Here is a 12,587-nt window from a genome sequence, read left to right on the forward strand (position 1 = left end):
GGGAAAAGGGGGGGGGGGGGGGGAAGCGTGGCTGTTTGCCCCGGGGCAAAATAACGCGTGGTTGCGCTATCAGACCTCCCATGGAGGTCCTGTGGTTAGGGGGAGGTGCAGATCACACGGCGCGGAAAAGAAGCGGGGCTGTGCGCTGAGGGAAGGCGAGGAGGGGGCTGCCAGAGAAAGCCGGCCAAGCGGCGCTGGGGAGAGAAGGGGCCAGCGGCCGACTGGGTGGTGCGGCGTCGCATCGGGCACGGCTTTTTCCCCACCAGTGAGGCAGGCAGGGGGCGGGCTTCCCGGCATTGCCCCCCCTTCCCCAAGCAGACTTTCTACTCTGCCGCCGCGGCCCCCCCTCTTCTGGGCTTCGCCTCAGCCGCTTTATCTTCTGCCTTGCCCCCTTTCCCCCTATCTGTTTCTCTCTCGCCTCAAGCCGTGCGTTTCTTCTGGCTGCCCTCCTCTTCTCTGCACGACTCAAGTCTTAGCGAGCTGCTAAGTTGTGTTTTTTAAAAAAATTAAAGTGTGCGCATGCTCCGTTGGGTGCTTGTGCGCATCCATGGAGACTTGGGGGGGAAAAAACACCTTTTTGTTAGGGGACATGGGCGGGCGCCGGAACTACCTCCGGAAATGTGATCAGACGCCCGCCCTTGCCCCGCAGTTTCAGGAAACTAGTACCTCCGAGGTACTAGTTTTTTAAACCGCATTTTCGGCGGGAAGCCTCGGGTGCGCCACGGGAGCTCTACACTTCCCAGATGTGGTGGTGAGATCGCGCCCGGAAAATCCGTCTCTCTAGCGTGGCTAATGTTCCGTGTTGACCGCAGCCAAAGATGGAAATAAAAACCAGGAGATTAATTGAACCCTTAATGGTTAATTTTATATTTAGCTTGGTAGATCATAGCTTGTGCAGACCTCATCTAGTGAAATTCTGGCTTACAGATTCAGGTTTGGGATTTCAAGAAGAAATTGTTGAATTGACCAGTTGACTATTAAAATACTTCCCTCTCTAAAATTAGGTCTTCGGGAACATACTTATGAGACCAAAGCTGAAACCATGACACTTCTAGAGTTGTCTTTTAAAAAAAACTAGAATAGCTTTTAAAGGCTATTTAGTTTCTTTAGATTTATACTCTGAATTTAAAATACATCCTATGGCATCTGCACACAAAGTCGTTTATCTTGTGAAGGTCATCTACTCTGTTGTGTTGTGTGCTGCATCCTGTTTGCAACTATTTTTTTTCAAGTGAGCAATCCTTGTGATGATCAAAACGTCCTTTAGGTGTTGCGTGAATAAGCATACACTATCTCTTTTTCAAGCTTTGCTGTGCAGTGCCACTATGGCAATGATAGCTGCAGCTACATATGGCAATAATAGTTGTAGCCAGTTCAGTAGTACCACCCTATCTTGTTTCAGGCAGACATTTTAGAACAACAATTGTGTGTTTCATGGTACAGCGATAAGTTTAGTAGCCTGCTTTGGCTTACAGTTGTATCAGTGTGGAAAACTGGTTTTACAAGAGATCCACAATCTCCAGACCCTTTTTTTAATGGGATCATATTCCAAATGATTTTAGTTAGTGTCTATATGGAAAAACATCAATCACTGAGAAGGCCCAGTAACAACTTTGTGTGTGAAGTGAGCGGCACTGAGTTCTTTGTATCTTCAGTTGATCTTGGGCTGCAGAGGCTGTGAAGATGTCTTAAAGGTAAAGGTTCCCTTGCTTGAAAGCCAGTCGAATCCGACTCTAGGGTTGCTGTGCTCATCTCCGTTTCAAAGCCGAAGAGCCAGCGCTGTCCGAAGACGTTTCCATGGTCATGTGGCCGGCATGACTAAACACCAAGGTGCACGGAACGCTGTTACCTTCCCACTGAAGTGGTACCTATTTATCTACTTGCAATTTCTTGCTTTTGAACTGCTAGGTTTGCATGTTAGGCATGTAGATAAGTTCCCTCCCCCCTTTCTTAAATGTGGTAGGGAATGTTTTCAAAGAAAGGGTCAGGTGGGAAGTCTTGCTTTAACATAAGCTCTTTTGGGATGGAGATATTCCTAAATGAACCCGTCCTTCATGGACTGGTTTTACACCATGCAGTATAGATGTCTAACCCATCCATCCAATGGAGTTTGGCTTCATTTCTTATTAGAGTGTCAGAATAGGATCTGGGACATCCAATCCTCAGTCTCCCATAAAGAGAGACCTTGGACCAGTCATGCATTCCCATCCTTACCTACATCACAGCACTGTCTGGAGAATAAAATGGTGGAGAGGAGAATGATGCAAACCCCTTTCAGTTTCTGTTGGGGAGAAAGGTGGGGTAGAAATGAAGTAAACAATACAAAATACAAATAAAAGGGTTCTAGTTTTTCAGCACACAAGTAACAGGCAATTATGCTACCTTGGATTTTTGGGGTCTTTAATTTTAAGCTTTAATCTTCATTAAAATGATTCATATGCTTCTTTTTAAGCTGGAGCAGCTCATTACCCTGAGCTACCGTGCTGTGGCTACGTGTTAGTAAAATGTTCATGTCATTGTTTTGTGGGTAAATATAGCATTTATTTTTCAGCTTGGTGGTGTAGCTCCTCTTCATATTGCTGCTGCCCTTACTGGTGAAGAAGGGGTTAAAATAACAGAATTGCTTCTTCATTCAGTAACAGACCCTGATGTTAGGGCAGAAGATGCGGATGACACATACAGACAAGACAAAGCTGGCCTCTCTAAGGTATGTTTGTCTTACCCCTACATTGTCCTCTAGGTTTATAGGCGTGAAACTGAGCAAGGTCTTTGTTTTTGTGCAAAGTGGTGTGTAAAACAGTTGTACTGGAACACAGTAATTCTGCTGTTGATAATAGTTTGAGTCCAGTGGCAAAAAGTTCTGCTTCAGACCAACATGGCTACCCACCTGATGCTATTGATCATGTAACTGCTTCTGAGGGAAAAAAACATAAAAGGGGATCACAACAATATATAATTCAGTTCACTCAGTTCCAAGCTTGTGTGTATAATGTTCCATGACCAACAGTGCCATTCTAAGCAGAGCTGTGCCCTTCTAAGATCATTGATTCCAGTAGACCTAAAAGATGTAATTCTGCTTAGGGTGGCATTGGTAGTCTATCTGTCTTTCAGTCTGTCCACTTTTCTTCCTTCGATGCTGTGCAGGCTGGGAGACTGTGGGCCTGACCATGAGCATCTCCAGGCAGAATAATGTCCCAGGTAGACCTTCGCCCAATACCTGGAGAGCTGGTGCCAGTTTGAGTAGAAAGCACTAGATTACATGTAACACTAATCTGATTCAGAGGAAGACTGTTAATATGTACTGCACAGTTTATGCATAGAATGCATGTAGCCCTGAACAGCAGCAGCACTTTTACTGTACTGTTAGAATATTTGTGCAGTGTAAATTGCTGAGGGGATCTGAAGAGGAAATAAACACCTCTAAGTGGTAGTTCAAAGAGGATAATTCCTGATTTCATAATGGAGAACAGACTGTGACTTCTTGAGGTCCCTGGAGCCATCTGAATTTGTGACTTCCTTTCCACTTTTCCCTGTAGGCTGAGCCTCTTGAAGCATTATCAATGATGAAACTGTATAATGAAACTGGACCACCCAAAGGCTTTTACACAGAATGTACCATTACCCCAGAGGAAGGTGGGAGGACACCCCTTCATATTGCGTGTGAGAGGGAGGATAGCCATAAGGTGAGTGATAACTATGGAAATCCTCTTTTCCTTCAAGTTGAAGTATTTTGCTAGCATTTGCGATCTTTACCGCTTCCAGTCTTTCAGATGTTATCTTGGTAAGGAAATCATATTTTAAAAGTGGGGATTGTATATCGGTTTTCTATGAGAAACATCCAACTGCCTCTGCTTTGCTAATATTGATGGTTTGATCTCAAAGCCTTAGGGCCTAGTAGTTAGAGGAATTTCAGTCATCTGGGAACTGGCATCCAGGGTTCTACATTAAATCAAAAGCTCAGTATATACAGCCAGATGTGCAGTGCAGTCAGCACTGACCCACCAGCAATTCTTTTGCAGGACACTGGTATCCTGTGCAGGGATCTGAATTCTTGCTCAAGAATGCCAGATTGCTGAGCTGGACAAATATTTTTATTGCATTTTTATTAGCTGTTTTATTAGACATTTTTTTAAAATAACATAAAGACATTATTACATGAAGTTCCTGCAATGTTTTTGGTAGCTACATATGAAAGAAAATAAAAGTCTCCCTAAATCTAATGGGTGATTGAAACCCCCTGTGTAGAGGAGGATGTGCAAGACTTTGTTTTAGTCTGCCCACTCTTTCCTTCATGCCATTTGCAGCCCTAGAGTTGAACAGTAGGAGCACAATAGGTGAATCCAAGCAGCAGTGCCCTACCACTGGCATACACAAAGCCTTTTTTTTGTGATGGGAGAAATGAATGCTAAAGAAATTAAAGAAGGCCTGTGTGTTTCAAGGCTGTTGCATACCCAAACCTCATTTATTCAGACCAAAGGCATGGTGAATGCAATGCAGGTCAGGAGCTTGGATTTTGAGAGTGAAGCTAGAGGTTCAGCAACAAACACAAGAAGAATTCTGCAATGTAGAAGCTTGTGGATTTGCAGACCAGTTGGTTTACAGGTTAGTAGGCATCCCTTCAGATGTGTGTAAGAGAGAGACACCATTCCACTTCATTTCTGGGCTTAGATTTTGAGTGAAGTGCTGCACTGACTGTTGAGATTGCAAAAGTAGTAGAGCCTCACATTCAAAACTCAAATCTAGAGTAATAATATCCCAGCTGTTATGCTTTGATGAAGCACAATGAAAATGTCCTGTTTGGTTGCAGTCCAGCTAAATCAGCCAGGCCACCAAAATAGCAAGGGAGCTGTCCAGCAGTGCCAACAAGCTGGGCAAAGATTATGGACTTGGAGACCTTCATAACAGGGAAGATATTCAGGCATTGCACGAACTAAATAGGAGTTGGTTCATAGGAGTGTTGCATCAGTAACTTGCAGCAACTTTTGTAGCTTGTCTGACCATCCCATCTTTTATGTTGCCTAGTGGGGTCTTAGTCCCGACAGAACTTAAAGCAAAACAGCCTCTTCTCGAGCAGGGTGGTGAAATGAGATGCCTTGTGCTGTCAAATAAGCACTGAATCTCTAGTCCCAATTCTTCTGGGTCCGTGAGTGGGACCTCCTCCTAAGTGACAGTCTTAGGGATTCCCACTGGGAAGCTACCAATGTGCAGTAGGGTTTATAGAGGGGGTGGGCTTCTCCCCTGAGGAGGTCTCGTCTTGTTTTGATGCTGGGCTTGTGCATGTCCTGATAACAAATGATCATAAATGCTTTTGTATAAGCAGCCATAAAATAAATTATTATAAATGATATTAGTAATAAAAATGATATAAATATTCCCAAACTGGTTCATGTAGAATAGGATCCCCTCTGAAAGCAAGTGGGGATTTTGGATCTCTAGGCCCAGGGAATCAGATGAGTCACCTGCCCACTCCCCAGTCTTGCACTTCCAAATCCATGGCTTGCCGTGGCATAAAATGGTTTTACCAGTTGAAAATAAAGTCACCAGTGGGCAGACATGGAAACTGAAACATCTGTGTGATTCTAGTACGGAAATGGAATGAAGAAATGGTATTGCAAGATGGGACAGGACAGTCTGCAACAGGAGCCCACCCAAGCAGGCAGGTAGAGAAAGCTAGCATGGTGTCTGGAGAAGACTGACCTCTTCTGGCCAGATCAATTCAGGTGGGCAACCGTGTTGGTCTGAAGCAGCAGAACAAAGTTTGAGTCCAGTGGAACCTTTAAGACAAACAAAGTTTTATTCAAAGTGTAAGCTTTTGGGTGCAAGCACACTGAAGAAATGTGCTTGCACATGAAAGCTTATACCTTGAATAAAATTTTGTTGGTCTTAAAGGTGCCACTGGACTCAAACTTTGTTCTCTTCTGGCCAGTAAAGAAAAAATAAAACATCTGGCCAGAAAGTTTAGGAAGGCTCCTCAGCCAGGGAAGTATAAATACGATTTATTTTAACACGCCAGGGAGAGCACCAGGGGCATAAACAAGCAGCACCACTTAAAGGTAAGTTTGCTAGTAAAGAAGCCTCTCTGTACAACCTTCCTTCTTGGTTTTCACATTTTCCTGGGTAATGATGATGAAAGCACCTGGGCTAGCTCCAGCCCCAGTACAGCTCCAGATCACAGTCTATCTTTTCATTGGTTACTCTAAAAAAACCGTGGACTAGAGGGGACATTCTTTTAATTTAAGAGCAATTTGGTTAACAGGAAGCTGGATACCTTTACAAAGTATCCTAAACCGGTCTGCATTTAGATGTAACAGTTGACTTGACAGCTGACAGTTCAGATATATTCAGGAAAGGCAAAAATGAAATACTTCTTCACACAATCCTTTATTAATTTATGGAATTTGCTGCCACAAGATGTGGTAAAGGCCATTAGCTTAGGTGGTTTTAAAAGTGATCAGCCCCCAATTTAGAGTCAGAGTCTTCTTTGGAAGATCCAGCCTCTCCTTCTTCTTTACTTTCTTTGGCAGCATCGGTCACACCTTCTCCTGCTGGGCTGCTATGTTGACGCAAAAACTCGCAAGCCTTTTCAACAGAGTCAATTCTTTCTTTTCCATTTGCATATCTAAAGATTAATCCCTTGGGTGTTAGCCATCTGTAGCAGACATTATGCTTTTGTAGAAATCAAGTCTCTGTATTTCCTTCTTTTCCTTCTTATCTCAAATGGAATGTCTTTCAGTACTCTTATGTCTTTGTCTTTTATCTTCAGGGTCGTTCCATTAGATGCTTTCAATAGTTGATCTCTCACTTTTCTTTGGGAGAATCTTATTGTAACTTCCCCTGGCAGATTATTCTTTCTGATAAATTCTGTATATGATCTATAAAAAGGTAAAGGTAAAGGTTCCCTTGCTCGAAAGCCAGTTGAATCCGACTCTAGGGTTGCGGTGCTCATCTCCGTTTCAAAGCCGAAGAGCCAGCGCTGTCCGAAGACGTTTCCGTGGTCATGTGGCCGGCATGACTAAACACCAAGGCGCACGGAACGCTGTTACCTTCCCACCGAAGTGGTACCTATTTATCTACTTGCAATTTCTTGCTTTCGAACTGCTAGGTTGGCAGGAGATATGATCTATGGACCGTATCAATTTCGCTTTGAAGTTGATCCAATGTCATCTCTGCCAAGGGAGCTAATACATCGCCAACAATCTGTCTCAGATTCTCTCCTTTCTCTTCTTGGACACCTTGAAGTCTCAAGACATAGCTTGCCCTTTCCATTTGCAGCTGTAATACTCGAGACTCTTCGATTTGGCATTTCCCCTCCATAGCCTGTAGTTTTTTATTCATCTTTTTTGAGTTGGTATCAACCTCTTTAAGTTCTTGTTCTGTTTTTTCAATTTTCTGTGTATTCGCAGCCATTTGTGCTTGTTGTGTATCGAGTTTATTGTCAATTGCTGTAATTTTCTCCAGTAGGGGGCGAAGTGCTTCCGACAACAACCTTTGGAGTTCCGCAGTTGAGTCCTGTCTAGGCACAGAACTCACAGGGCTGGAACTTCCGGGAAGAAGTTTTGTTTTCGCTTGTTTGTCTCTCTGGTCCTTCACAGGCGGTGCCATGTTTGAGAGTTGTTTCCTTTTATTAAGAGTTTGTCAAAGTCTCTGGAAGTTCTTACATCATGTGGTAAGCTCTTACAGTCTCTTTATTTTAATCCATTCGCTTTTAGTAGTGCCTCCCCCTTTTTTTCTGGCTTGAAATCCCTTGTAAACAGTTCTTTTCTTTCGGGAGAGCCGTGTGGTTTTTCGTTGTTCTCACTTGTACTTAAACTCACATTTTCAACGATTGTTTGCTTGTGTCTGAAATCGCTTGATCACCAAACACTTGCTCCAGTGTGCTGATCTTGTTCCCATACAGGACGCTCCACAGCGGGACCGTCAGGGCTTGGAGTAGCCCCCCCTCACCGGCTTGTCTCGCCGGAGGGGGGCTCTCTAGCGCCCCATGGCTTGGAGCCCTTCACTCGGGCTCCTGGGGTGGCACAGATGATTGCGCCCCCTCCCAGCTGTGGGCACTGGCAGGCTTCTCCCGGAGGTCTGGGGGGAAAGCAACTGCCACGGCGATCGCCAAGACCGGAAAACCGAACCTTAATGTTCATAGACAGTGTGCCACTGAGCACCAGTTGCTTGGGTGGGGGCAATACTGGAGGCAGACTGTTGCCTTCTTGCCCTGTCAGTCAGCTTTGGGGGCATTTGAAAGGTTGGTCTAGCATCTTGTTGCTTGTAGTGACCAATCAGTCACTGTGGGAAACAGGATACTGGAGCAGATGGATCTTTGGTCCGCTTCTTACCTTCTCAAGTATAATGAAAAAGTTGCTGGCCAAACTGCCATTATAATGGGTATGTGATACTGTATTTTTCCATCACTCAAACTGTAATCACTCATTACTGGAGAAAATTCCATTTTCTCTTTTACTTGCTCACCAGTTGCCATAGTTATAAATCTTGTGTGTGTCGCAAGGAGGGAGCAGCCTGTGGCTCAGTGATAGAGCATCTGCTTTGTATACAGAAGGCCCTGGGTTTGATCCCTGGTGTCTTCACTTGAAAGGTAGTAGGTGATGTGAAAGAGCACCTTGGAGAGCTGCTGCCAGTCAAAGTGGACAATACTGACCTCTAGAGACCAATGGTCTGATTCAGTGTAAGGCAGCTTCAGGTGTTTATGTGTGTACCTGTTGTGAACTCAGTTTTAAAAAAATGTTTTATATCCTTTTAAAGATGATTAGTCCTGTGGTATAACAGTTGGAATGCTCATGCAACTCTTTAAAAATTAATAGGTGGCAAATAGCAAGGCGCATTATTTTGAGGTCCCATTGCTTTTAAAATAGTTGAATTTGTTATTTGAGTGCTGTTTCCTGCACTGAAGTTCATGTCTCTCCCAGTCTGTCCGTCTCCAAAAAAATGAACGTGGATGTAGCTATTCTACCTTCTGTGCTGGCCTGTGATTTGGAGGAAGCTATAGAAATGGAGTATATTTTAATGCTAGGGCCAAACTGTAGTCCATTTGGCTGTGAGCCTGCCTGATGCTTAAGGGCAGCTTACACAAATGCCTTTGTATGTAACATGTGACGTTCCTGGGAGGGGGGGTCATGGATGGATGGATGGATGGATGGATGGATGGACATCGTTTGTCCTGTTTGCTGAACAAATTCACAACTGACTTCTACTGCTTGTAACATGTGAAGCCACTCTAAGTTTGGGTCAACAGCATGTAGTGCTTTTAAGGTCCTTGCAGTCCTCTCAGGCATTCAAATGTTGGCCTCCTCAGTCAGTCTTCTATATTTCTAAGTTTTACACCAGAAATAAACAATTGTTTCCAGTCTTGGATCAGAGAATAGAGATAAGCCTTTTGTTATTCCATTGGAGGCATATCTTATAGCTTTGATTAAAAAATCTTTTTTAGACTTCAGACTGCAGTTGATTCCAAAAGAAAACATGATGACTGCATTGGCCACCAACCAAATTTTGTGTTGATTAACCATAGCACAGCTCTAAAAACAAGTGGAATCTTAGGATTCTGAACCTGTCATTTGCTTTTACTTTTTAACAATATGGTTTGGCCTGTATCCTTACTATATACGATTTATTAAAATATCCCAAAGCCTGCATACTCTAGTAGAGTTTTCTTGTAACATTAGAAGGCAAGAGATTCCTCTTGAAATGAAAAATGAGATCTCTTATTTCTGGCAAGTCCCAGAAATGAATTCTACAATAGGAGAGAAGCTCCAGGTAGCATTTATTAGATCAGGTCTCAATTTCTAGACCTGCATGAATTAGAATAACTGAAGCAGCTTTGGATCTCTCCCCTTCCTTCCCCCAGTCTCTTTTTTCTACCCCCCCCCCATTTCTGTTCAGTTTTGTGAGGATGAAATTGGCTTGTGGTGAAGAGCGATGGTGGGAAATAGTTGTAGCATTGCACTTGAGTTCGCCTGTGCATATTTACTCTGAAGTAAGTCCCTCTGAGTTTAGGTAAGTGGCAGGGCCATCCCAACCCCGTAAGTCAATCACGTGGTCTTCTAGAACATCAGACATTGAGGGGCGTTGAATTAGCCAAATGTGAATTTATGTTTTCTATTTTTAAAATACAGAAACTTAAGCAAACTTATAGAAAGTGATTTAAGAAAATTGTTAAATATGGTAATAGATCTCTTTGTATGTGTTATGTATGTAGGTGGATGTTTGTTATATGTTGTATGTATGTTGGTTTGTGTATAATATGAAAAGTAATAAAAATGTACCTACCAGGTACTTAAAAAATAAATAAATACGTACCAATATGTGTTCTCTTACAAACAAACGTGTCCAATATTGTACTTCACATTTTTTTCCATACTGAATATGGGGAGAGGGGGCCACTAAAACCTAGAGTGGCAAAAAACCCTTGGGTGGGCCCTGATAACCAAGCATGAGCTTTTACCCTTTTAGAAGGAATGGATACACAGACTGCAGTGGGAGCAATAAAGTTAGAAAGACAGAGAAGTTCAGGACTCTCTACACCTTTTTACTTTGACCTGTTGTTCCTTTGGCCTTAGGCTGCTGTTCTCAGGGAACTTCCTTCCAGCTGATCATCCCTCTTCCCTCGTCCTTGTCTAGCTACCCCAGCAGCAAGATGCACCTATCCACCTTAGCATAGGTAGATAGTTTAGAACGCTGTCTCTACTCTTCCCTAGTCAGTATGTAGTTCCTTATTATAAAGGGCTACTACTTTTATTCTGAAGCAGCCAATCTCATGTGAACTTAATTCCTGTGCTGCAACACAATTCTGCCGTACAAAGGGATGCTCTCTTAATATAAGATGATCAACTGTGGGACGGGATGAAAGAAGAGAGAAGAGCTGTGAGAAAGGTTGATTATTTGGTGAATACATTGTTAAAACGGTTTAAAAGATGGGGGGAAATTGAGCAACATGTTGAAAGCATTTAGAGATTTCTCATTAAACAACTAGGGTTTTTTGTTAATTACTTTTGATGATTGGTCTTGTATACATTAGCAGTATTGGAAAAAGTCCTATTTGATGGACTATAATGAGTTGCAACTGATACTCTTTTATTCAGGAGTTGATTACTTCATTGACATGCATTTCTTGCCTTGCAGTTTTTTATTGCTGCCTTCAGTTACATAAATAAAAAGTCAATAACTTAACTTTACCTCTCTTATTCACTCATACATAATTAAGAATCTGTAATTGCAGCAGGTCTTTATTTACATCGGTGGAGTTCTTTTTTAAGCATCATTTTGCTGCTGTTGTTGAATTTTCAAGACATAAATAGAAAGCTCAGCTTTTACTGCAGTGTTTCTTTTGTGTTTGTGCTTTCAGTGCTATCCCATTAAAATGTTCATTTGCCATGTATAGTTCTATTCAGGCTGAAATTTGGGACAAGCTCTTGGAAGATAATTTTGATTGCAGTTTCATTCTTTGGTTTCTTAGATGCATCTTCTTCTGTTGCCTTTCTAGCTTCTTTAGAAACTTTTGTGACAACTATCAGCTCCACATCACTTGCAAAGAACAGCCTGATACAATCATTGGTTTGCTATTCTGCCCACACTCCCCCTTTCTGTAGAAGATCTGCTGCCTTCTTGCGTGTTGCATTAGCCACATGTAAAAAAATCCCACTCTTTCAATCTACTGAAAAAAATTCTCATGAAAACATTTAATACAAGTTAGGGTCCAAAGGGTTGCTGCAGGTGAGCCTGAGGGTCTTGGCCCACACCCGATAGTACTTTTGTAATGTAATGTCACATGCTGCTTTTAAAAGTCCCCTCAGTTTCAGAAGTGGTTTGCTATATGGCACAAGGTGCACCTGTTCGAGAAACTCAAGACCAAAGCCTTCTTGGACATGTAGAGCTAGGCATGTGGTTCTTTGGTTCCTGGTTGTTGTCTTATTCATTACTCTGACAACATTTACCAGCCATTCATTTGAACTGCTATATCAATATTTGATGCCAGTGCACATTACCTCTTTTTGTGTGGTCAGTTCTGTGTGCTCAGGGTTTCAGTGGGGAGGAGTAATAGGCCAAATCGATTGCCTAAAAGTTTTCTTTGTTTTATTAGTCACTGCACAAAACTCCAGAGATTAAAGGTCAAGGTGCGTTCTGTTTCTTGACTGAGATGAGCTCTCCAGAAAGCTTTAGTTATCATTAATGCCATTGATGCATGACATTGCTTTACAGAGTAGCCAATCTAAGCAACATTGCCCCATTACAGATATCTAAATTTCAACAACTGGCATGAGTGGGGACCTGGAGCCAAGGGTAAAAGGAAAAGCTAAGTTTTAGTTTAGTTTCAGTTAAGAGGTTGAAATCTAAATGAATAAGCCAAAAACGTCTTACAAGGTCACCATAACCATTATGAAACAGATCTATTTTGGTGCTTTTCCTGATCCAGTCATCACAGTCCAGAAGCTTTTATGTGCTGAAATGTACAGAGTTCGTCTGTGCACAGATTTCTCCCATTTACTGCAAGAGAGTAAAGAAATCTACACATGCAAAGGAGTATACATGGGAATCTTCTCTCTGTTGAAGGGAGAGAGCACATTCTTGTGGGCTGAGGGATT

General features: G+C 42.6%; 1 protein-coding gene across 1 annotated transcript in view; it reads left to right on the top strand.

Moving 5' to 3' along the window:
* ANKMY1 (ankyrin repeat and MYND domain containing 1) overlaps positions 1–12,587 on the top strand; it is a 48,091-nt gene that overhangs the window by 15,626 nt on the left and 19,878 nt on the right. The window contains exons 9-10 of the mRNA XM_015416058.1: positions 2,552–2,707; positions 3,537–3,683. Of these exons, the coding sequence (XP_015271544.1) occupies positions 2,552–2,707; positions 3,537–3,683 (303 nt within the window). The remainder of the gene's footprint in view (positions 1–2,551; positions 2,708–3,536; positions 3,684–12,587) is intronic.

The sequence above is a fragment of the Gekko japonicus genome, unplaced genomic scaffold (genome assembly GCF_001447785.1).
Source record: "Gekko japonicus isolate JY-2015 unplaced genomic scaffold, Gekko_japonicus_V1.1 scaffold300, whole genome shotgun sequence".
Taxonomy (NCBI): Eukaryota; Metazoa; Chordata; class Lepidosauria; order Squamata; family Gekkonidae; genus Gekko; species Gekko japonicus.